The sequence below is a fragment of the Astatotilapia calliptera genome, chromosome 7 (assembly GCF_964374335.1).
Source record: "Astatotilapia calliptera chromosome 7, fAstCal68.1, whole genome shotgun sequence".
Lineage (NCBI taxonomy): Eukaryota > Metazoa > Chordata > Actinopteri > Cichliformes > Cichlidae > Astatotilapia > Astatotilapia calliptera.
Window position 1 is genome coordinate 52280220 of NC_137428.1, and position 25339 is coordinate 52305558.

Genomic DNA, 25339 nt, shown 5'->3' on the forward strand with positions numbered 1-25339 from the left:
CCAGCTTTTTCTAAGCATTAAGCCCTTTGAGAATGTGAGATGGTGAGCTTTGACCTCTAAGCTGGAGGTAGATCTCACTAGCATGTTGTTCTCGATGTTGAAGCCAATAGATAATGATAGATGGGGTGTGACATTTTTTTTAAGACAATGTTGCACCACCTACTGGCCAGTTGGAGTTTTCTTGAAACTCTTGAAAGGATTTTACTCTCTAAATATTTAGCAAATAATACAAATAAGGATGTGCATGTATTTGGAAGTGGAAAACAAACAGACCAGTAGAGGAGAAGTGCAAAGTGTGAGGAATAACTCAAAGATATTACCGGATCTGTGGGCTGGTTGTGAACCCCTGCTACAAATGACTGAGAGTCGATCTTAGACATTTATCCTTTTTACTATGGCATATCTAATAATCGGATGATAACCCTCACAATCTCTAAATTCCCCCCTTTTTTTTGTTCTGCACCAGGTTCAACATGCCTCATGATGACAACCCCAAGTGCCGGGAGGCAGGGATAAAGCACCAGTATCACGTCATGGCTCCTACACTTAACTACGATACCAACCCTTGGTCGTGGTCCAAGTGCAGTCGCAAGTACATCACCGACTTTCTTGAGTAGGTATCTGCAGCTCTCCTATCTGGTTCTAAATTGCTTCGTAATCAAAACATGTGACTCATTATGAACTCTTCTCACGGGAGAGAAAGTGATGGTTTTTCCAGCTTTTACATGTAACTGCTTCCAGTCTCCCACAGAACTCTGCAGACAGGTCAGTGTAATGTAAACTGTGTGGAGTTGTTATTGCCTTGTGTTGAAAGAGTATTTCCTGTTTGAATTTGGGGGTCTTCCTCAGCTGACCTGAGCGATGGATCTCCTGAAGTCCTTCATCTGTCTCCCTGCTCAGACAGAGCTATTTTGTAAAGAAGCTGGCCAAACAGTAATCTAGTCACTAATCCCATTTCATCACCACAACCTTGTGCATGGGGAGGTGGCTGATTCAGCTACTCCAAACCCGCACCCACGGACGCTCATCCTGACTTCGATTCAAAATGGGAAATGTCAGTTATAATTACATCTTCCCTGAACATGACCCTTTAATCTTTGCCTCCTTTCCTCTGTTAATTGTAGAGGCCTTCACAAAGGACAGCCTTGTTAACCAGATGCGTCTCGAGAATTAGGCGATGGCCTCATATGGAGTTTTAAGGCCATGCTCTTTGCATAGTTTCCAGCTAGCCCGGACCTCAGCATCCAGTGGTTGGAACTTGCAGCCAAAGTTGAAAAGAATGTCCATCTGTCTCTTTATTGTTTGGATAAAGTTGTGTTGCTCTTCTGTTTGTATCTAATTACTACACAAAAAAACAGGAAGAGCATGACGTGAACGTCAGTCGCATTCATGTTAAACTGTAACATTTGTTAGTCACTTTGGATGTAACACACAGTGCAGGTATCGAGAACAAAGCACTGGCTTCGGTGTGGGAGCCGCGGTGGTGGGAAAGGCTCTTGAGAGTGCAGTCCAAGTGCTTTTGAAGTTTTTTGCAAGCCAACAATGAGGAGCATTGATTGAAAGTAGCACTTCTGCAGCACCACTCCTGCTGAGTGGACCGACCTGGTCAAGTATATCAGTGTTTTGACTGCCCATTCTTCCCGTAGAGTAAATTCAACCTGTAACAGTTTACAAAACGAAAGGCCGTGCCACCTCTCAAACATCCCTTTTCAAACAGCAACGGATTCCCCAATGCAGTCCCTCTTGTCTGAATATTGTTGTAATAATGTGCACTCAAGTCCCGTACCTGAAAGCTGATGAAAACTGTACTGTTGTAGTGCAGTGTCATTGTGTCCCATCTGCTGCACAAAGACACTATTCATTCCTACTCTGGCACTGTGCAATTTGATTTAACCCACAACATCCAAATATAAAATTTAAATGCAACTCTTTGACTATTCCTACGCTCTAGTTCTTGTTCATTTTGGGGAAACCCTATCAATTTCCTATGTACATCTCAAATTTTGCCAAAGCAGCAACAACTCTTATAAAGTGTAATGTGAAATTATTATAAATAATCCATCAGCATCTATTTTCTTGACGAAAACTAGGAGCTACTACATCTACTTTGTGTTTATTCATATATAACTGTAATTCAGTTCAATTCAATTTTTTATATAGCACTTTTATGTTAAAGTAAAGACATTATACAGCAAAAACCTCAACAATCAGATGACCCCATTTGAGCAAGCACTTGGTGACAGTGGGAAGGAAAAACTCCCTTTTAACAGGAAGAAACCTCAGGCGGGACCAGGCTCACGGAGGGACAGCCATCTGGTTGTGGATGAGGAAGTTGAAGACAATCTTCATACAGTTGAAGACAGAATTATCAGCCTCCCTCCATGAGAGTAGTCACATATTCTTTCTTTATGATTCCTTCCACTTTGAGATGCACTTAAACGTCCCTACAACACAATACCACCACTTCTGTGTTTCACGCCTCTCTCGTCGTAATCCAAACATAAACACTGTCTCTTTAGTCAAACAAGCAGTTTAGTCTTATTTGATCCAAGGACCCACTTCTAGTATCTTTCTCCAGGTTGTTCCTGGTATATTTAGGTCTGACTTGAAGTTGTTTCTTCTGCAGTGAAGAGAAGTTTTTCTTGGTCTGTGAACTCACAGTCCATTCCTGCACAAAGTTCTAGTGATTAACTTCCTTGAGACCACTATCCCTGACTTGACTAAATCGTTAACTAGCATTTTGGCAGTTGTTCTGGGGTTTTTAGACACATCTCTGCCAGGCTTGTTCTTTACTGTGTGACTCTTTGAATTTCTTGATGCTACTTCTCACTATAGATCTTGACACAACGCTGTCATAAATTTGTAAATCCATCTCCTGCTTTGTGAGCATCATCTAAACGGATCTCTGTTGTTTTTGGCATGATTCTTTCTGAAGTGACAGCTTAAAACCTTACTGAAGTTTTTAACACTTAATTGGAAGAGAACCTTAAGTTTTACGTTTTAAGCACTACAAAGTAAAAGCACATCTTTGCACAGCAGTAAAAAAAAAAAGGACAACAATAATTCATCTTGTCAGAGGCAAAACGCTGACATGACAGACTTACTACTGTTTGATCGAACACTGCACATGTCGTTTAGCTCTTTGTAGAAGCCTCCAATCTGTCATGAGCTGACCTCTTGACATCTTGCCTTTATGGTGTACGTGAAAACTGTTATTGTTTAGTCTCATGTGACAAGAACACAATAACCGAGTCACCTTGTAAATAAACACACTTCCAAGTCTGCCAAAGGCTTCCAGGTGTGACAGCTCTTGTTTCCAGATGGGAATTGGCTCACCGTCTTGAATCCACACAGCTGATTTTTTGTCCCCCTTCCCCAGAACATAGATGTTTCATTTAAAATATGACCACAATGACCCCTTCTGCCTCGGTCTGTCTCGGTCTTAATAATAATTCCATTAAGTTCCAGTGCACCGATTAGACAGATGACCAACTGCTGAAAGACACTGTAATATGGGACTGTCCGAATGATTCCTCGACAGGCTGCTATGTGGTTTGCATTCAGTGTCTTCCACTGCTGTTGCTTTCTTCTAGTGCAATCATCCCCTCCTCTTGCCACAAGCCAGCATTTGCAACAATTTCTTACATTATGGCTGGAAATGAAAGGGTAAAGAAACAAAGTAATGGTAACGGAGGATAATCCTGTGTAATTATTGGCCTGTCACATCAGCTGGTGCTTTGTTGAGCAGGTGTTTTAGCGGCTCGATCCAGGATGAAATTTGTCAGAGCAGTGCAGACATGTTGTCTAATTACACATCTAGACCTGTCTCATCTGAAAGTTTCCTTTTCCCAAAGTAAACAAAGCGAGAGAAGATCCTTTGTGGCTCGCCTTGCTCTGCTAACATGTTTCATTTGTGCCCATTCACGGCCGTAAATGCGGATGATTTTATACGCAGACTGCTGGTGGATAGACGCAGTAAGTCCAGCTGTGCTTTTGTTGTCTCTTTTATTGTGTCATGGCTCAGGGTGTGGCTCATATACGGCACAATCTGTCATTATACTGCAGCGCTGGGGCTGGTGCAGATTTATTTAACTTAATCATGGTGCTTTAGCATTCTAAATGTTCTTGTTTGCCTTCAGCAGAGGAAAATACATCTAATACAAATGTGATCAGTAAGCAGATCCCTTTTTTTGTCTCCATCAAAATACTGTTTTATTCAGTCTGTGGCGCCTAACTCCAGTTTCACAGTGACAGCGTTTGCTATTAGGCTTTTAAGGGGGAAGCGGTATCAGTCTCTCTCCTCTGTAACGTTACAGACCACCCACAAGGAAAACACATCTGTGGATGATCACAGACAGTGACACAGAGATGTTTACCTTGCTTTTATGAAAGAGATGAAGTGTGCTGATACATTTTAGGGTTGGAATTACTACATTGTTATGAAGAATTCTGTACTGTGAAAGTCTGCCTGTTGAATGTGTACATGATTTGTTTTGAATTTATTTATTTAATTTTTTAGCACCGGCTATGGGGAGTGCCTCCTTGATGAGCCTGTGGGCAGAACATATGACATGCCCACTCTCCTCCCTGGTCAGCTCTACAATGCCAACAGACAGTGTGAACTGATGTTTGGTCCCGGTTCCCAAATTTGTCCTTACTTGGTACGTTGTCTTGCTATCAAAATAGATTAAAAAGCCACGGTAAAAAATGAAAGTGAAACATTTCTTTACCTGAAACATTTGAGGGGACAAAAATAAGGCCAAGGATCCAAAACTGACCCACCGAAGGCTCCAATCTGACCCACTGGACACCTGGGCCAAAACATGTGAAGCAGGGCTTAATTTTTGGACTATTAACTGAATTTATTTGAATTTCTAGCTTTTGTTACTGAAACTCCGACATGGCCATTCTTATTACTCAAACCTAAGTAAGACGTAAAAACTTCCTGTTTTCTCACTATTATAGTTTTGTAGTAGTATAGTTAAAAAAAGAGGAAAAAGGTAAACAAGGACTTTTCTGTGAATGAACAAAACTTTGTTACAGTGTTTTAAGGAGCTACCACATATTTTTTCTGTAATTTTACACACTTATTTCTTATGATTCTTTCTTACTGTCATATATCTTCCATTTACTACAACAGCATTTATTTATCATGTAGAAAAACTGTTAAAATTGCACATCTTCGTTCTTATATTAAGATATCTGAGGCATTCATTGAGTACTTAACCCCTTAAAGCCTGAACCATGAAGTAATCAGGCGAAAACTGTAGTGTTAATTGAACCTCCTGATAAAAGAAAACAAGGAAACTAAATATCACTTTGCATAATTGAGTTTTAATTCATATCATTTTTGCTACATTCTTCATTTTAGTGTGATTTAATTGCTCATAGTAGCATACTGCTACTGTCTCATAGTATATATCAGGTATTTCAGGAGAAAATGAATCACACTGTTGATGTAGAGGTCTTAAAAACTCATGTATCAAATATGATAGACTTGCCATTATGGGGTCAAACTTCTTTAAACTGACCAAACGGGGAATCAGAAAAAGTCGACTACCAGCTGCTTGGATTGAAATGTTTGTAGAATTCCGTTAATATACTGGGACTACAACCACATGCTTTATCCCTCTTATGTAAGACCAAAATGGCTGGAGCAATTATTTCTTGTGTTATTCAGTGTTGTTGAAAAAAATATTTTGGCATAAGAGGGGTTTTGTACATGCTTTAACACCTTGCAGGATATTCACATCACAGAAAAGCTCTTTTCCTGTTAATTCCCAAATGATTTACTGCTCGCGTTTGTTTCTTTTCCCCCACAGAAACAGTGCAAGAGGCTGTGGTGTACGAGTGCGGAGGGGGACCACAAAGGGTGCCGTACACAGCACATGCCACTCGCTGATGGCACTGACTGTGGACATGGAATGGTAAGTCTCAGTCTCTCCATGTATAGATTATGGGAAATCATCTACACCAAAAATGCTAACAATTTTAAGGAACACACTTAGGGTGTCCCAGCTGATATTCAAGAATTGCCCATTTGAGAATGTAGGTGTAGATAATGCCGCCGCTGAACCTCTAGTGTAGGTTAAAGGTACCGCACAAAAAACAGTCGTTGAGCACTGAGTTTCCATAGGATTTTTTCCACCGTCTTGCACAGCGGAAGGAAAACACATGTCTCTCATCTAGTAAATGGACATGAATAATTATTGTGATGCAGTAAAGGCTAACAATGTGATATTTCTGTCAGTGCATTTAAATTAATGACACAAGCCAAACCTCTAATGGAGTTCTGTTTTGAATCATGATGCCTTTCCCTGCTAGTTCATTTCCTCTGCCAAGAAAAAGGAATAATTTATCATATATTACTATGCTGTCGCCACATTGATTGTAGAAACCTGCTCGAGTGGGTTCAGGTGATGGTCCTTGTTAGAAACTTGAAGCTGTACTCTAAGTGTTTTACGGAGACCCAACCCCCCCATTAGCCTTAGTGTTCCCCTCGCTCTGGGATGCTATGCTAATTAGGCCTGAGACGGGTCAGTTACTTAAGATATGTGGAGAAAGGGGTGAAAAAGAAGAAACAAAAATGTAAAGAAAAGAGGGAGAGAGAGAGCCCTGATAGGGAAAGGTAAATACATGGGCCCTTTGAAAAAGGATGCCGACCGCCGTTCACAGTTGAGTCACCTTGTTGTGAACCCACGACCCCAAAACCTCTTTAAAAGGCAGGTGATTGGGTCAGTGGTCAGACCGTAACAGAGCCAGTCTGAGGCCAGCCAGCGCTCTCACAAAAGACCTCACATCAGTGATTCTGCTGGGCAGGAGGTGGGGAGGAGAGGGCTGAGGAAAGCAAGGAGGAGGTGAAGGAGGCTGTTATGGTGGGCTGGTGTTTAGCATTCAAAACATGCTGGAGAGGAGGAAAGAGAGGGAGCGAGAGAAGGAGGGCTCTCTTTTTCTAATTAACCTTATGCCCTCCAGCAGTCTTGTAGTGTGGACCCATGTAAATCTCGTATCCCTTGTATCCTTTCATCTTGCTCTATCTCCCTCCTCACCATGTTAGGTTCTGGATCAGCCCAGTCTAGCGAAGAAAGGTTAACAGGGGATGGCTAACATCTTAATCCAACTACAACAACCAGACTAAACAGTAATGGTCCTGGGATTGTAGCTCCCATACTGCTCTCGACCTGAATGTGGGAGAAACACATAGAGTTCAATCGCACACAGGTTTGCTTTATCAAGATTCAACCCCTTAATCCCACTGGAGCTGATTTAGCTAGATTACCACTGATGCCTGATCTTTAGTGGAGACTAGTCTATATCAGAATTAATTTAAGGTTTAAAGAGACTAGCATACAATCTTATATCAAGTCAGGTTTTTATTCTTAACAGTTATGCATAACAGCATTTTACAAGAAACTACTTCACAGTGAAATATACTGTATGCATATCATATATAGTTTTAACCAGATTTAGCTGCAGTTTAATCTAACCTTCCACAACTAATTTCTATTTCAAATTCAAAATTTCTTTGATAACTCTGGCCACTTGCCACTTTATGAATCACTATGTAGGCATATACTGCCTTGAGCTAAATGTTTAAGATACCACCTTGCCTACATTGTCATAGGTAATAAATCTAGACGCATGCTCTTTCAGGCCACTTTTGTAGGTATTAAGTACTGGAAACCACTGGAAACTATTTGATTGATGTTGACATGACAGCATCACACACATAAAGCAAATCTCCTGTTCCATTACATCCCAGTGGTGCTCTATTGGGCCGAGATCAGGTGACTGTGGAGACTATTTGAGTACAGTGAACTCAGTGATATACTGGGTACATTGTGGTCATAAAGGGACGATTATGGTCAGCAACAAATAACCCAGGTTTTTCCAATCATCTATTGTTCCATTTTGATGAAACTGTGCAAAGTTCAGTTTCCTAATCTGAGCCTTACAGGTCCCGCTGTGGTCTTCTGTTGTTGTAGCTAGACTTTTAGTCAAGATCGCCTAAACTAAGACCAAGACAATACCAAGACCAGAGGGTATTGAGACCAAGACAAGACCAAGACCAAGACAGACCGAGTCAAGACCAAGACAAAGTCGAGATGAGAAAAAAAAGTCTTTAAACTGCAGCCAGATGCTGCTTCGTTTACAGGTGTCAGGCATATATATGTGTTTTTGCGATGCACTCACTTACCGAGAGGACAGAAGCACGCTCCACTTGACTGCCGCGTCTCTCACCCTCTCTGTTTTTCACATAATGATATTATCCTATATCCTCGCATGTGATTGGCCACAATATGGAGGGATTGGAGCATAGCTGAGCCACTGTGTGAGAGCTGAGCAGTGAAAGGAAATAAAGTGAGGAGCCGGCTCTCGCCCAATGGGAGTCGACTCTTCTGATTCACTACAAAGCACTCTGTAAGCACGGCTCTTAGAGCTGATGCTTTTGCGCAGGACACATTATCGAACGTTACAATGTGTGTCAGGGATACTGTTGACTCCAAATCTCCCGACCACTATGTCGATCTGAGACAGCGAGACCAAGACCAAAGTCCGTTGAGACCAAGGCAAGACCAAGACCACGTAAAAGAGACCAAGACCGGTCTTGAGACATCCAACTCTAGTTGTAGCCCATCTGTTTCAAGGGTTCCACATGTTTTCTGTTCAGTGATGCTCTTCTGCATACATTGGACGTAATGAGTGGTTGAGTTACTGTCGCCTTCCTGTCAGCTCGAAGCAGCTTGGCCATTCTCCTCTGACCTCTGGTATCAAACAAGGCACTTTCACCAAGAGAACTGCTGCTCACTGAATGTTTTCTCCTTTTCTTTTTTTCTGGAATAACAGATGAGAGAAAAATGTTCTTTCATTTCTGCCTGTGTGTGCGTCAGCAGTGGCACCACCTTTGTTTGTGGTGCCGAGGCCCAGATTCATCTTCATGCAGGGTGCTCTTTGAAGTGGCGTTAGTTGAAAGAGCAGGGGACCCTACACCAACGCTCACCTGCCCACACAAGTGCTCTTTAATGTGGTGTCTGAGTGGGGTGTGCTTGTGTGTCTTTGAGCATGTTTAAAGTCTGATAATCTGCATGCCCAGATGACTCCTCTTCATTCTTTTGTGCCAGAATTGCGTTGTTCCTTCTTTACATGTCTTGGTTCTGCTTTTGCGTTGGTCCGTGGTTAGGTTCAAGTGTTAGGCTCTGCACGGGCCTCAGACCCTCATGGCTTCTTGGCTTTTAGCTGTCAGATTCGTAGGATTGCAGCTATGTCTCTGGGATAGGGGTCGAGGTGGGGGGGTTTGGGGGACTGAGGATCCCAGCTCTTTTCAGATACGTGTTTTGTTGCTTACTGTGTCGTTCTGAGCAATTCCATGTCATCTCATAAACTAATTTTCCCTCTTGCGCTTCTGTGCTTTTTGGGAAGAAGTTTTGCTCTCTCCAGTTATGAAACAAAGTTTCGACCACATTGGGTAATTGAGGGCAGTGCCTCAAATAGTGGGAGAGTAGCATGTCCTGTAAATGAAAGAGGGAGGTGGAGAAAAACTTTGTTTGTATACTGCTCAGTTAAATCAGGGCATTGGGCAGTGCAGGGTTCATGGGTAGTTTTCTCTCTGTCTCTCTCTCTGTTCCCTTCTTCTCTGAATATCTCCAATCCTGCCTGTTTGTCTCCCTCCCACCCTCCTTCCCCATCTTTTGCTTTCACTGGGTGCCGGAGTGAGTAATGCGGTCACATGACCTCGTGGCCGCTGCCTCTGTCATCTGGCTCAGTGGGCCGTGCGCTAACGAGGGCATCCCATCACTTGTTGTCTATAAATACCACCACCACTCTTCCTCCCTCCTTCCCCCTCCATCCTCTCTTTTCTTGCCCTTCCCCGTTTCAGTCCCCTCACCCTTCAAAAGGATGCCGCTTTTACGCCTGGCTGCGACTGTTTGCGTGTGTGTTTTAATTGTGTGCTTCAATGTGTGCGTTTATTGGAGAAGTACCTGTTTTTAAGTGTGAGCAGATGCACATGTGTAGATGTGCGCATGCAACTATGTGTCTTTGTGTGTGCATAGATTAGGGGCCAGCCTGCATGGTCAATAAGTGTCAAGCCGAAGTGCAGGGCTGCTAGGCCTTGTATCAGTATCCTACCCTTTGAAGATCCCAGTGCTGCTTCTCACCACGTTGTGGCTCAGCGGGTGGCAGAGGGGCAAAAGAGAGGCAACAGAGCTTAAGCTGGCTCTATTTTTTATTTTTTATTTTTTTGGATGAAGGTTTTGACCTAAAGCATCTCAGCAAGAAATGATGAAGTATTCAATGAATTAGTTTTTTAAATTTATTTAATGTGGTGGCTGCTAGCCAAGTTTTTAGTGTGTGAAATATTTGAAAGAAAGATTTCCACATACTCTTGTTCATGGCTTAAATGAACAGTTAGTGTAAATTAAGAAACAGGAAGTTGCTTTTGATTTACAGAATCTTGTTTGGAAAAGAATGACGACCCGCTCTGGTTTCAGCCATTTAGAGCTGAGATAGTGGGGTCTTGAAAAGTGAAGCCGGGGCAGAATGGAGTATGCTGGCGGAGGCGATGAGTGTTGGCTGGATCTCCGCTGGCAGCTTGACAGACTTGTTGTACGATGCCGGGACAGGCAGTGCGTTTGTGTGCAGTCTTGTGCGAGCGTACACGTCTGCATGGGGATCGCGAGGCCAGTATCAGTGTTACTCTCAGCTAATCTCTGGGTATTTGCAGGATGTTGCCACTTTGATTTGCTATCATCGCACACATATCTGTGGGTTTGGGGTAACAAGAGGATTGTTGTTTTCGCATTCGTGCAGTTTACTGATTGAAATTCTGTGTCCGGAAACCACTGAGTGGAGCTTTCATTGCATGTGTATTTGCTTGATTACGCTATAATGTGGTGACATTTAAACCCGTCGCTGTGTGAAAGGCGATATATTCAGTGGAACTTGGAAAGAGTTACAAGATAATGGGACAACAGCAAGAAGCTGAAAACACTGCATCCGACTGTAGCAGTGAACCCACTTCCTGCACAAGCACAGACTTAACGTAGAAAGCCTTTATTACCTCAAGAGGAGGTCATGTTTTTGGTCGAGTTTGTGTGTCGTTATTTCTGCAAACATGATAGCTCAAATACTTTGCACACAACTGAACTGCCCAGCGCACTGGGGCACATGTGTATCAAACTTAAACAAGCTTTTCTTGCTTGAGCAGGACTCAAAGCCTATGGATGCTCTATGTTACATTCCAAGTATGAGAGTCCTCACAGTCCCAGGATGTAACTATATAAGAAGAGACATGTTGATTAGTCAGTGTGCAATCATTTTGCCAATCAACCCTTCCTGGCTTGTACAAGGATGGTTCAGGGAGACACTTATGAGAGTATTCTCTCTGAACCACACTGACGTACACAATAATGTATTTGGCTAACTTGTTAGCAAGCAGTTGTCTCTTTACACATCTTACAACGACCCAACATAAGCATTCATTTAGAGTTAACATATGTGCCTAACGAATGTATTTGCAGTCTCCACCACTTCCTGAGGATGTTTGAGCTTAACTTTCTTAAAAATAACCAATAAAAAAATAATTGCTGACTCTGCCTGTCTGTTGTTTGGTAAGTTTACCTGATCTATTTTTGCTCACACAGATGCATGCTGCTGAGCAAAAAGAGTCTGAAGTTGAGCTTGTTTGTTACAGCTGTTTGCAGGAAGCTTTTTTGCATTTGTATGTAGATTGTGTAATTGTATATCTAAAACTAGGTGAGCACATATATAGGTAAGCACTTACTAGTCATTAGTTTGAGAACAGTATCACAGCCAACTATGGAAGACCACACAAAAGTGTGTCTTGCATAGATCTTTGTTTTAGTAGTGCCTGTCCAAAGTCAGAGACATGCAGAAACAGATGAACATTTGACCACTAGCTGGTAGATCCACCTGCAGTTTTTCTGTGACCACATTTTGACATAATGGCACTTGAAAACACACATATACACAACAGCTGTACGAGTGTGACTGGTAGTTACCTGGACACAGGGTCTGTCGGGATCAAACAGCAAATGGTACTGTATACTTTTATACCTTTGAGTGGCATTGTAACATTGTGGCTTTGCTCAGTTCTGGTGTTAAGTTCTAATCACAGATTGGGTTTATATTTAAAGGTTTTTTTTCTCAAAAATGGTGATCAATTTACTAAAATCATCAATCATCAATCCTTTTTTATTACGGAAATGTTTCTTACACTCCTCGGAAAAACGGAGACCACAAATGAGGACAGGAAGCAAAGAGGAGATAAAATTAGAGGTTGTTGTTTCTCCTGTTGTCTGCCACACTCCTTCCAATGTGTCTTCTCATTTCTCTGTCTTGTCTTATGGTCTTTTAAGACACGACCAAAGAGGAGACTCGAGGAACTGACAGTGAAAACACGTGCATGGGCTAAAAAATGAGTCTGTGTGTATCCACTCTGTAAAAGCAGCTGTAAGGTGACTGATTTCCAGTCGCATGGCCAGCAAATGGAAGTGCTGCAGATGATCCTATGTTGTCATTGGGCCTCTACAGCTTCCCTCACCTCCAGGACAAGCGATAAAACACGTAAAACAAAATGACGCCATATTGAAAATTAACTGCGGTGGTCCATGCCATCGCATTTTGAGGGGTTGCTCCAGATGTTTCTAGCATTTCTAAGATTGCAGTCTGTTTTAATTTTGCATTGTTGGGAGGAAAGGGGGCTCCCAGCTGCTGGAGACAATACACAAACCCCCAACCATCCGAGGTGAACTCCTAACCCAGAGGCATGAGAAAGGCACCGCCCGCATGAAAGGTGATGACTTTTGGAAATGGCCGTGTTAAAATGAAAGAGCGGAGTGCTTTTTAAATCAGTCCTCTACCTTCTCATTCCTCTTGTGATGTATGGCTTGGGTTCAGAAATGAGGCGCTCTCTGCAACAGTTTTCTGGCAATTACAGGGCGCTAACTTCCAAAGCAGCTGAGGTGCTCAGAGCAGATGCTGCTGTCCTTACTATTTTCACTGTTTGAGTTAGCATGCTGGTAACTGCTCTCTGTGACTCCATGGGCTACTCATTTAATCTTTATTGAGTATGTCATTAAGAGCCAAGAGGCAAAGGTATTGGGTATATTTCAGCTTACATGATCTATATATATACATGCATGCAATATAGGTGTATGCACATATGCATACTTTCATATGAGCTGGTAAGTTAGCTTGTACCTTTGTGAAATTTCTAATTTGAAACACATGCTAGTCACAGCTGGATGGGTTTCTCTCACGGGACCTCCAAGTGTTTCAACACATTCCCAGCTGAGGTCAAAATTTGACAATCTTTTCAGCAAAAAGAGGCTCGCCTGGTGTCCTTAATGGGCACTTGGGCTTTGCTAAATGCGCCTTTTTATTTCAGTGTTTTCCAAATGTGTATGTGCTCTTTGGTAGGAACCTAATTGGAAGTGAGTGTGGATCCAAGTGCCTTCAGACCCTAAGCAGTCATTCTTAACACTTAATACACATTCACATTTGCGCACTTATGTGTGTTTTTTTTCTTTTTTTTTTTGGTTTCCACCCCCCCCCCCCCATTCCTCCTTTCTTTTTTTTCACCACATCACCTTTTCAGGCCAAACAAAACGGATGTAAACAGAGGGTGCCAGCATGGATAGTGGAATGCCTCAGAGGCTTACACAGTCCGTGGTCCTCTGTGACAGACAGTCAGCCTTGTGTTTGACAGCTCCTTGGGTCCTGCTGCCTGTCTGCACTCTGGTGGTCTCCGCTCGGCCTTTGCAATTCACCGTGAGGGGATAAGGGGGGATGGGTAGCCCTGGAGAAGAGGTATAGAAGGGATGCTCAGGTCTGGGCTGACACTCCTCAAGTTGAGCGTGGGGGGCTGCAAGGGGAGGGGAAACTATTTGCTGTAACAAAGGAAAGCTTTTGGACTTACTGCCTAAATGTGTTTCATTGACAGTTCCATGAACTCGGTGAGCTCCAAAGTCCAGCACCTGTTTGCCTTTTTCTGTGGCATGGAAACTATTTCCAATAATGCGCATGCTTTATCAAATTCTTTTCAGCACTTTCCATTTGATTCTTTTCTTAATTCATTGTTTGCGCTCCAACAGAATTATCGGCGCGTTCAGTTTGCATTTACGCTAGACTCGGACTCAGGAGGAGTGAGCCCGGGAATTCCTCAAACTAGGCCCGGATTATGAAAATGTTTGTGGCTTGTTTAGTCCATACCCTGCAGCTCTTAACACCTGCCTGCCATTGTGTACAGACTTTACACTCCATCATTAAAGACCCACAAGTGTGTAAAACACACATGCAAACAAAGCCAGGATAGCAGAAGCAGCCAAATAGTACTTGCTTCCATGTGGTTTTGTGTATGCCCTTTTGCATTTGTACATCTGAGGTAATGAATACATGTTGTTAATTTGCATTAAAGCAGAAATTAACCAGGTCAGCCATTGCCCAGGAGCTACCTCTGATTGATTGACCGATCTCACTGGCTAATGAGCTGAAATGATAAAATTCCAGTGAAGTAAATGTGGCACGGTTTTGTTTCCATTTTCTCATGAGTCTTCAGAACATGACGCAGGGGCTCAAATGCCTCGTAGTGGAAAAAGGATTAGACATAGTAGATTCATTTCTCAGCTGATTGGAGCTGGGGGTGGGAGTAACAGGATGGACATGAAGCTCCCGACAAACGGAGTGCAGTCAAAATAAACACTGTGAGGTGTCCAGAAAGAACGTTTTCCTTTTCTGGTTAAAGGATAAAAAAACTGAGCAGGAGAAGGGAGCTTCTGATGTCAGGCTAGTAATGAACTTTCTTCCTCTTGTTATCACGACTCTAGAGTTTCCTTATCATGGTGCCACTGCTCCCCTCGCCTGTGTGCCCGGACGGCGGGCTACGTACCCAGACAGACGCCGTCTTGTCCTGCATTCTTTCTCTGAACAGGACCCTCTGATATCTTAGTCACTGAGAGGAGGATTTGGTTACACACAAAGGGAAATGTGCGTGCTGTGCTTTGCTTATGAAAGCGGTATTAGTTCTTTTTGGCAAAAGTTGCTTAGCGGGTACACACTGCTTGACACTGGAAGCCTTATTTGTGGGATAATTGGGTCTGTTGCATGAAAGCTCTGTGTTCCCGTATTTTGTTTTTTAATTCCGAAGATGGCTTATAAAATATAAAGTTTGGAATACAGGGGTCGGGTTAGAGATACACTAAACCACTTTTGTGAGTGTCAGATTGTCATTGTGTTCATTAAATTTCCTCTTACTATCGATTGTGTTGTGGAAATGCAATTTTCTCATGTGGGACTAAAGATCTAATAAGCCGATGACTGAGATGGCGAAGAAGAACACTGTGCCCAGGTGTGCTGTACTAGATTATGTTGCCTTCAGTAATGCAGGGGTTGCTTTTATACATTTTAACATGCTCTCTTCTTGCTTGTGTGTGTTCCATTTCAGTATTGCAGACATGGGATGTGTGTAAATAAAGATTTGGATCTGCAACCAGTCCATGGCGAGTGGGGTCCCTGGGGGCCCTACAGTGTTTGCTCCAGGTCCTGTGGTGGAGGAACGAGAAGCACCACTAGAGACTGCAACAAGCCTGAGTAATTCAATTCAATTTCAATTCAATTCAATTTTATTTATATAGCGCCAAATCACAACATAAGTCGCCTCAAGGCGCTTCATAAGAAATAATGAGATCGTTATTGACGGTCAGAGTGCAAATATGTGTGCGATAACTGTGATTTGGATGTGAACAACATGTTTAAAGATCACTTAATGTGATCTTTAAATTCAAACTTTGCGTAGTGCCTCTGTAATCGTTAATTTTCCCGTTGTTGTAGGCCCAGAAACGGCGGTAAGTTCTGTGTGGGTCGCAGAATGAAGTTCCGCTCCTGCAACACTGAGCCATGCCCACGAGGACAGAAGGATTTCCGGGAAGAGCAGTGCTCTCAGTTTGACGGCAAACACTTCAACATCAATGGTCTACCTCCCACCGTCCGCTGGGTCCCCAAGTACAGTGGCAGTGAGTATACCCAAACCATTCAAGCCACACCATCAGCAATACACACTATTTAAATGCAACTGAGCATGTAGCTTTAACTTTACGTAAACGTTCACCTTAAACACCACATCCCACATTTTTAAAGTGATTTTTTGTTTGCATCCAGTTACTCACAGTTTGCACAAATACGTCAATAAACTTATCTGTAAATCCACAAGTGTGTGTAAGAGAGAAGCAAGGACCAAGACCTACAAAGTTGCGACGCCTCCACAGCCATTGCATTTGAATCTAATGTGCCTGAATTTTAATACATGGCAGGGGAAGACAGGCAATTTTTGTTGAGAAATTGATGAATGTATGATAAAAATCTACAGCTGTATTTTTTTTAAGGTGTCCTTAAGTAAACTTTTAATTGACACTAATCAAGGGCAACATAAAGTCTTTCCATATGAACTTCCTGGCAGCTTTCTCTTACAGATGTATGTCAGGCCCTGCCTAGATAGTCTGCCCCATGAGATTACCATCTGGCAAAGTTGCTGCAAGTGATTCTTTTAGTTAATTGATGCTGAAGCGAAGAAGCCAAGCCCCGGTCTGGGTACACTGTCAGATACCATCTAAATATTAGAGATAAAGCAAGAGTCTGCTGAGGGTCACAAAGAAGTAAATAGGTTTAAGTTAAAAAGTTTGTTTCCTAAGGATTCGCAGGATTTCACTGAAAATGTATCTTTATTGCTCAGAATTTTAATTTAATTGTTTTCTTTGTATCCTTTAAGTATTAATGAAGGATCGGTGCAAGCTCTTTTGCCGGGTTGCTGGGACTACGGCATACTATCAACTGAAGGACCGTGTCATCGACGGCACACCGTGCGGGCCAGACACTTACGACATCTGTGTGCAGGGCCTCTGCAGGGTATGTCTGCGTGCTCCTTGTTTTTCCCGATTACACTCAAAGCAATACTTGCTCACATACCCTCCGACGCCGTCAGCTTCAGCTTAGTTGCGCGCTGTCAGGAGCTTCACTCTAAAGCACACATTTCTGTCTTTTCTATCTTCTGCACTTCTGCAGCAAGCGGGCTGCGATCACGTGCTGAACTCAAAGGCCAGGAACGACAAGTGCGGCGTGTGTGGCGGCGACAACTCATCGTGCAAAACTCTGGAAGGAACCTTCAATGATGCTCAGTATGGTAAGTCCCTCTCAGCTCAGATTGCACGCTCTGTCCATTAATAACTGACTGTTCCACAAAACATATGTCAGCACATTCTGCAAATAAACAGGCTGTTATAAATTGTATATGCAGCAAACATAGACGAGCTTAGAAAGACTTTTAGTTATATGAGGCTACAACACTGACATTCAATATGTTCATATTAGGCACTGATGTCATGTATGGTTATGGTTAACATGTTAAGCTTGATGTGAAGAACAATGTATGCTTTGGACAAATTTTGGGGGAAAAAATACATGAAAGCAGTTTGCTCTAAAGCTTTACAAACTTTGTTCATGTCACTCAGTCTGGTCTTTTGATAGCAAACACAAACCTGACATCATCCCCTTTCAGCTGTGGTGCTTAAAGCAGTGCCTCACTGTGGGCCAACTGCTGATTGCATCCAATCCTTTTTAAGTCTGGGCAGTAAAACAGGACCAGCATTAGCATAAAAAGCTATGGGTGTGGCCTCTGTCATTTGTACTGTGCTAGTTTGGCACTCAACTTTAGCATCTCCATCCATCTTCCTTTTTCTGCGCTCCTTTGGCTCAGGGGTGGCAAAGTGTTTGAGGACTGTATTCAACCAAATCAGGCACTGACCTCAGCCCTGGAAATCTGGCTTAACCATAAGAACGACAAAAAGAAAAAAGAAGGAGTGGGAGTGTAGCCCAGGCAGGATATCCCTCTGCTCCTGTCTTGAGTCTGAGCCTGTCTTCTTGCCATTGAACCTTTTATTCTTTTTCTTTTCATGTCTCTTGATTTATTCCTTTTTTTGTCCGCGTTTCATTCATTGTGTTTACTTAGTTTTCCCCTTAATCCTTCTTCACCAGCCGACACAAAATGATGAACTGTCAACCATAAGTCTGGTTCCTTTTACTTGTAAACAAATATCTTTATGTTCGCAATACAATTTGTATTAAACATGCTTTTGTAGCTAACACCAAGGCCCGATAATACTTCAAATAGCACAAATACATTATTATTCTTTAAAAAACTGTGTTAAAACACAGGAATTGGTGACTCACTTACATTAACTGTTGATAGTTATTGTGAATCAAGAACTCCCACACCATCCGCCTTTTACTGAAGTTTCCTCAATGTTCTTCACTTAAAATGAAAATAATCTGTACACAAAATACTTAAGGGATTAAAAACACAAGCTAATTTTCTTTAGCAAAGCAAATACTATATAGTATTCCTTCTCGCTAGTGTCAGAAAGTAGTCTGTACAAGGTAAACCAAATCATTCCACAAGTGCAAGTTTTTTGTTTGTTTGTTTGTTTTAACCTCGGGGTGTTGTATTTACTATTCTTTTCTGGGTCACTCTGTGGTGAGGGCTGATTGTGTGTGCGGTCAGTCGCTAAGCTAGGAGATACCACGTAGCCTCAGGGAGGGTCTAGTGTTGGCTGTTCCTGATGTATTTCTGTGGGCCTGTGAGCTTATCGTTACCCAAGTAGCTCTAGGTAGTGAATGTGACATAGCACTTAAAAGCAGTAACAGTGAACTCAAAAGGCAACTTTGGCAAGGTTTTTGTTTTGTTTCACGCAAATCTTTATGAGTGAAAAGTGTCAAGACGAAAAAAAAACCTTACTGTCTGTCATCTCTGTTTGGTGCAGCTCATTTCAAATCAAGACTAACAGACAGAAAGAGAAAGACCTACATGTGTGAGATCTACAAGGCTGATGAGAAGAAGATATGTAAAACAAGTGCTGCCCCCGAGTGGCTTAAGGTGTCAGGCTAATTGTCAGATCGCTTCAAACCCACCTCTTGTATTTTATTCCTTTCACTTCTCACTTGTGACTCTCAAGCTGAGCCTATATGAAAAAGGAAATGAGTAAATAATAAATCGACTCCTAGTTTACCTTTCCACCACCTGTTGCAAACATTAGACTAAAGGCAGTCTATTAGAGAGACCAAAAGTGCAAGACAATGGTTGCACCAAACAGCTGCTCATTATGAATGCAGTTCATGCAAATTCTGGTCCCAGTTTGGTCTCGCTGGTTCTGTGTTTTGCTTAATTTGTTGTTAAACCTTCATACCTGCATCTCGGTTATCATATTTTGGTCTTCACAGGCTCTTTCTCTTGCTCATGCTCAGTCGCCTTCTCTGTTAGTTTATCATGGGACAACAGGCCTGGTGTAGTAATTACAGGCCAAAGGTAAGTCCAGGGAATAATTACATATAATTTAACGGTCAGGCCTCTGAGACTATAACAGGGCCTCCTGCAGGTTATTTGAGATGACTAGACTTTTTTTTTTTGTATTTTTCCAAGTGTGACATTTAAATCCCTAGTGGTTGGAACTTCCCTAAGAGGAATTTGGTGTAGCATAGTGAAGCTATTATGGAAATCACAGTGGGGAGTGTTCAGTGCATTGGTGTTATCGTAGCTACGTTTTTCCCTCTTGAAAGTTCTTAAAAACGGTCTCAGTCTCTTGTTTGCCTGGTTTTGTTTCTTTCTTCTTCTTTAGGTTACAACACAGTGGTTCGGATTCCAGCTGGAGCCATGAACATTGATATCAAACAGGTCAGCTACTCTGGAAAACCAGAAGATGACAACTACCTCGGTGAGTGTACCAGTAAGAAGGTGTGGTTTTTAAAGCAACACCAGGTCAAATTTAAAAGCATTCAGTCTGAATGCGGTGGCAGTCCAAACCAGTCAGATGTATACATTACATTTCTTCGGTTCTCATCTCATAGGTCAATGCCATTACCCCGAACATGACCATAAACCGCGCTGACTCGGTGACCCAGAGCAGTAAAGGCAGATGTTAATGAAAAAGGGGTTGAACTCGAGAAACGAGCCAAGTTACTGTCAAACTGTTTTCAAAAATGAAAGGAAAAGGACTTTTTTTTCTCTTTTTTTACTGAGCACGTATATCGAGGAAATGTGAGGAGCGTTGGTTGAGGGTAAGCAAATGGAGTGTCAACCACTCGGAAAGATAAATGAGGCAGCAATAAGTGCTAATTAGATGCATGTGGAGCTTGAGCTGCATGGAAGTAGAAATAAGGGTTTTAGGGTCAGATGGACCTATTCTGTGCTTGCATGTGAGCAAGAGGAGGACACAGGAAAAGAAAAAAGACAAGCAAAAGAGAAGAGAGAAGCTCTTTTGCCCCCTTTGTAAAGTGTACAGGCATCCATGTTTCAGATGGATCAAGTTGTGTTCAAGATGTTTTAATTCCAATTGTCAGAAGAAATTTCTGGTGGACCCCTTTTGCCCCGCCAATTCTGGGAGTGCTGTCTGCATTAAATATGGTCAATGTTTGCAACACCCTTTCAGTTTTGCCACTTCAGCTGGTGCAATATGGAGGAATTTGTTTAGAGAAGATCAGGGTGACATAAATGGGTGTCAGTGGCTTAGAAGTTCAGGCGCCATTTTTCTCCATTTATTACGTGTATATTGTGACAATATTTCAAAATACTCCAACGAAACAGGTTGAAAAACAAAAATCATGTAAATACAGCGTTTGCGCTGTGCCGTGAGTCAAGAACAGCCTTTCAGAGCTGGTGAAACATCAGACGTCTCTGTCGCCAGTACTCCGAGTATGCTCTGAATGAGTGCTACTTTGAATTCAGTAAATAAACATAATTGCTTTCTCATTTGGCTACTCCCATGGGTGCTATCAATCTTTCTCCCTTTTTCTTCGCTCTTTTCTTTTTCCTTGTGTAATGAAAATTGCACATTAATGTCTTTTCTTCATTGTTCTTCATTTATGCGTACACGATTCTGGACAGTGCACAAATTCTTCTGCAGGCATAAGAAATATGTGATATGTTGCCATAAGTTATCTGCGTGCATCATTGTCAATTCTCTCTGATTATTTGGCATTGCACAACTTGCAGATTTAAATGCAAAACAACAAAAGTTTTTACTAGGCTTGATTAGATGCATTGTTTTGGCATGTACTCACAGACTGTAATTCAGAGGTGGTTGTTTAGGTATTTATGTGTATTTGCAGTCAGTGAAGATCCTTTGTTTCCACTCCAGTGTCAATCACCGAAGAGAGTCCCGGAGTCTGACTCCAAATAAATGCAATTTGGTGTCACCGCTGTTTCAACATACGGTACCTCCTCGGACGGCAGAACAATAGGTTGGCAGCTGTCTGCCAGACTGTTTACTTTAAATGTAGGCTGAAAGTGACAAATGCCGTCTCGCGCATTCCCCAAACTTCAAATTGCGAGGGCAAAGCTTTCCTTCTTCTGTCTCTTGTGGTGAAATGTGTCGTTCTTATTCGAATGTCATTCCAGCATTATCCGATAGCCATTCCAATTTCCTCCTGAATGGAAACTTTGTGGTGGCCATGTTCAAAAGGGAAATCGACTTCAAGGGAACCGTCATTGATTACAGCGGCTCAGACACAAAAGTTGAGCGCATTAACTGCACTGACCGTATTGAGGAGGAGCTCATTCTGCAGGTATTAATAGGAAGTTTGTTTTCTTTTAATGCTTAAGTCAACTTTATGTTATTACTATATCAGTTCTGCTTTGATTATTTGCATACTGTGTGTTCTTCTGTTAATGTTTCTCCCCACACCGCTTCAGTTTTCACCTCTGCGTCTCTTTTCTGCAAAAGTTTGCTTTCGTTCTCACCTAGTGACACACTGATCTTAATCCCTCTGTTAAAGAGGTGAGAACTCTGTGTGGACAAAATAATAAGCATGTCAGACCTTTGACCTCGCCTTTTCCAACGTTATTCCCACAGGTCCTGTGTGTGGGAAACCTCTACAACCCAGATGTTCGTTACTCCTTTAACATACCCATTGAGGAACACAGGGAGCAGTTTGTCTGGGATCCCTCAGGCTCCTGGCTCGAGTGCAACCGCATCTGCCAGGGTAAGATCTCTTGGCTTCCAAATCTCCACACATGAAGAACACGATCATTTTTCATTGGCTTCTGTGAATTTAAAATCACTTCAGAAATGGGGGGAAGGGACCTTTTGAGCTGCTGGGATGCCTTCATAAATACAGAAATGAATATTTTTTAAGCTCACTGTTGTTCAAAATGTGCAGCATTTGTCTTTGTGAAGAGTCAATGGCCAAACACTCCAAAAGTGTGAAGTATACAGGATCAAAATGTATAGTGTGAGCTTCAGTGCAAATATTATTATTAATTAATATTATTAATATTTTGATTTCTTCTCCATCATGTTACTCACACCTCTAGATTTTAAAAACTTACTCAATCGGCATCTGGTTTCTAAAGAGCCCCTTCTTTGCAACCCCATTCTGATCCCAGGTAATCGCATTACCTGACACCTTCACCTTCGCCTGGTTTTACTACACCCCACAAATTTCCGTTTTAGTAGCAAGCTACTCGGTTTCCCAGTGGATCAGAGTGCACAGCGTGTGTTTGAGGGGTGTGAGACCTGCACACCCCTAAGGCTGGAGGATTGAATGTTAGAAAGCTAGCAAGACTTGTTAAAGGCGATGAAATGTGATATTTTTAAGTAAAGTGACTACCAGATGTTGAACGATCTGAACGTTGCTTTATTTCACTGTTTGTGCGTGTGTGTGTGTGTGTGTGTGTGTGTGTGTGTGTGTGTGTGTGTGTGTGTGTGTGTGTGTGTGTAGGTGAGCGAAGACGGAAGAGAGTGTGTGTGCGTAGGAGCGATCACCTTGAGGTGTCGGACCAACGCTGTGAACATTTACCTCATCCCGAAGCCGTCAACGAGCCATGCAACATAGACTGTGAAGTCAGGTGTGTATTAATTTCCCACGGTCCCACTTCCCGTGCACGCCCACAGTCAGACACTTCATGACAACCCTTCTCTGTCTCGCAGGTGGCACGTTGCTGGAAAAAGTGAATGTTCAGCTAAATGTGGCCCAGGCTATCGCAACCTGGATGTTCAGTGTATGAAGTACAACCGGATGAAAAGACAGAGCGAGAGAATGGAGACCAGTGCCTGTGCCGACATCCCCAAACCAACGACCAGAGAGCCCTGCCACGGTGACTGTCTGCTGAAGAGCTGGCAGTACAGCGCCTGGTCACAGGTACAGTCGGAGGAAATTACATTGTACATTGTGAGGGCCTAGCCCGGTTAAGGACTTTAAAGCCATCCAACCTGCATGACTTTTCCATATGCAGTGTTCTAAGACATGTGGACGTGGCAGCCGTAGCAGGGAGTCTTACTGCATGAACAATTTGGGCCGCCGGCTCGTGGACAGAGAATGCAATGAATACCAGAGGGTGGTAACTGAAACCTGCAACGACCACCCGTGTCCGAAGTGGATCATCAGTGAGTGGAGTGAGGTGAGCCTGGATGCTCTTAGACATGCAGATATGACCACACAGAAACAGATATCCCAGAATAGAAATGATTTATTCCTCAGAATGAGAGGATGAGTTCAACACACCTCATAAAAGTAAGCTTCTGCAAAGCCACATGCAAATAATAAACAATCAAATTACTGGCGTACTATATATAGTGTATATGTGATGTAATACAGGGGATACCCTGAACCTGCAGCTTGAAGTATAACTGCTTTCTCTTATAGTGTTCACACCAATGGCATAAATAGGACAGGACAATTAGCATAAAAATGTGTACTCACCATCGACTGTTTCGTAGATTTTCAGTAACTTCATAAAAAACAAACAAACCTCAACCTACAACTCTTCTACCATCAGTGCCTGGTGACTTGTGGGAAAGGGATGAGGCACAGACAAGTGTCCTGCAGCATGGGAGCCAGGGAGGAGAAGCTGAGCGAGCACCTCTGCGACATGACAAGTAAACCCCCTGCCGTGGGAAGCTGCGAGCTGCCCGAGTGTGCATCTTGGCAAGTTGGCGTCTGGGGAGCGGTGAGTTCTGCGCACACACACGAGTAAGACACACACACTGACACAGCGGGGCGAGGTGACTCCATTCAGTGTTTGACTGAGGAAATGGGTTGCATGTGTGAGTGCCCAGGATTTACTCTGTGTATGTGGTTGTGGATATGTGTGTGGTCAAAGAGAGAGAATGTGGCAGTAGGAGACTCAGTGTAGATTTGTAGTGCGTGTGTGTAACCTGATATACCTGCAAGTTACAGCAAAGTGTGCTTACTGTGACACCAGCTCCCATTTCCTTTATGCTACTTTCACTTTGCCCTCATATCCTGTAAGACTAAACCTGACCCACACTATTAGAGACACACATACACATTCAAATATACAAATTTCCCACTGTCTCTGGGTAGATTTAACTACATTTTAGTAAAGAACAAACTAAATAAAACAGGCATGAATGGGCGTTTTTCACCATTCATAGTGTAGTTTTGTAACTAATAATACGCTCCCAGACATGTTTGTATTAAGTCAGATAGTAGTATTTACAGAGCTGGAATATATTGACTCATTACTGCCTGGGTAATTATAATTTGCAGGTCAAATAAATCTATCTTGTGGCATTTTCTGTGCTCTCGTGTGGTACCTAAACATGATGGGAGAGCCTTGTATGTGAATTAAGAACTGGGTAAAGGGTCGAGTTGAGGCTCCGGGTGTGTATGTGAATGGATGTCTGTGTGTACGTGTCAGGGCATCTGCTGAGCAGGACCTTGACTGAGGCCCTGTCTAAGATATCAACCTTCAACCTCCAACTTCAGCAGAGTTGGCATAGGTGCGCATGTGTGTAACTTGTTTTTTTTTCTTTTAGTGTTCAGTGACCTGTGACCATGGCTACCAGATGAGAGCTGTAAGGTGTGTGTCGGGGGATTACGGCGACACAGTAGATGACAGAGAGTGCAATGCTGCAGCGATGCCCAGAGACAGTCAGGTAATAAGAAACCTAAGATCGTGCATCGAGTCAAGAGTCAACCATACAGAGTCTTAATTAATAGGTTTTAAGTGGATTTTACCGTAATTTCACCATAATGCGAAATATTTCACAAACAGTTAAGTTTTTTATGGGACTACTCCCTGAAAATATATTGTAATGTGACCTTCGAATATATGAATCCAAAATGCATCCCCCCGCCCGCCCGCCCACACACACACACACAACGCTCATTACTACTGTAAATCCGGCAAGTGGCACGCACAATTTAGATTACTGATGAGTTTATGTTCCTAAGTCACTTTAAAACAGCATTAAGTAATTTCTGATTACTTCAGAGGAAGTGGAAAAAGCACTAAAAGCATCTGTATTTTATC

At 42.6% G+C, this 25339-nt stretch overlaps 1 protein-coding gene across 1 annotated transcript in view; it reads left to right on the top strand.

Moving 5' to 3' along the window:
- The window catches only part of LOC113026508 (A disintegrin and metalloproteinase with thrombospondin motifs 20), a 78010-nt gene that overhangs the window by 24761 nt on the left and 27910 nt on the right, over positions 1 to 25339 (top strand). Inside the window, exons 9-23 of the mRNA XM_026175378.2 lie at positions 467 to 613; positions 4520 to 4661; positions 5823 to 5927; positions 15464 to 15609; positions 15850 to 16031; positions 16784 to 16920; positions 17077 to 17194; positions 19683 to 19778; positions 21461 to 21627; positions 21915 to 22044; positions 22783 to 22909; positions 22992 to 23202; positions 23297 to 23461; positions 23840 to 24010; positions 24843 to 24962. Coding sequence (XP_026031163.2) covers positions 467 to 613; positions 4520 to 4661; positions 5823 to 5927; positions 15464 to 15609; positions 15850 to 16031; positions 16784 to 16920; positions 17077 to 17194; positions 19683 to 19778; positions 21461 to 21627; positions 21915 to 22044; positions 22783 to 22909; positions 22992 to 23202; positions 23297 to 23461; positions 23840 to 24010; positions 24843 to 24962 — 2164 coding nt within the window. The remainder of the gene's footprint in view (positions 1 to 466; positions 614 to 4519; positions 4662 to 5822; positions 5928 to 15463; positions 15610 to 15849; positions 16032 to 16783; positions 16921 to 17076; positions 17195 to 19682; positions 19779 to 21460; positions 21628 to 21914; positions 22045 to 22782; positions 22910 to 22991; positions 23203 to 23296; positions 23462 to 23839; positions 24011 to 24842; positions 24963 to 25339) is intronic.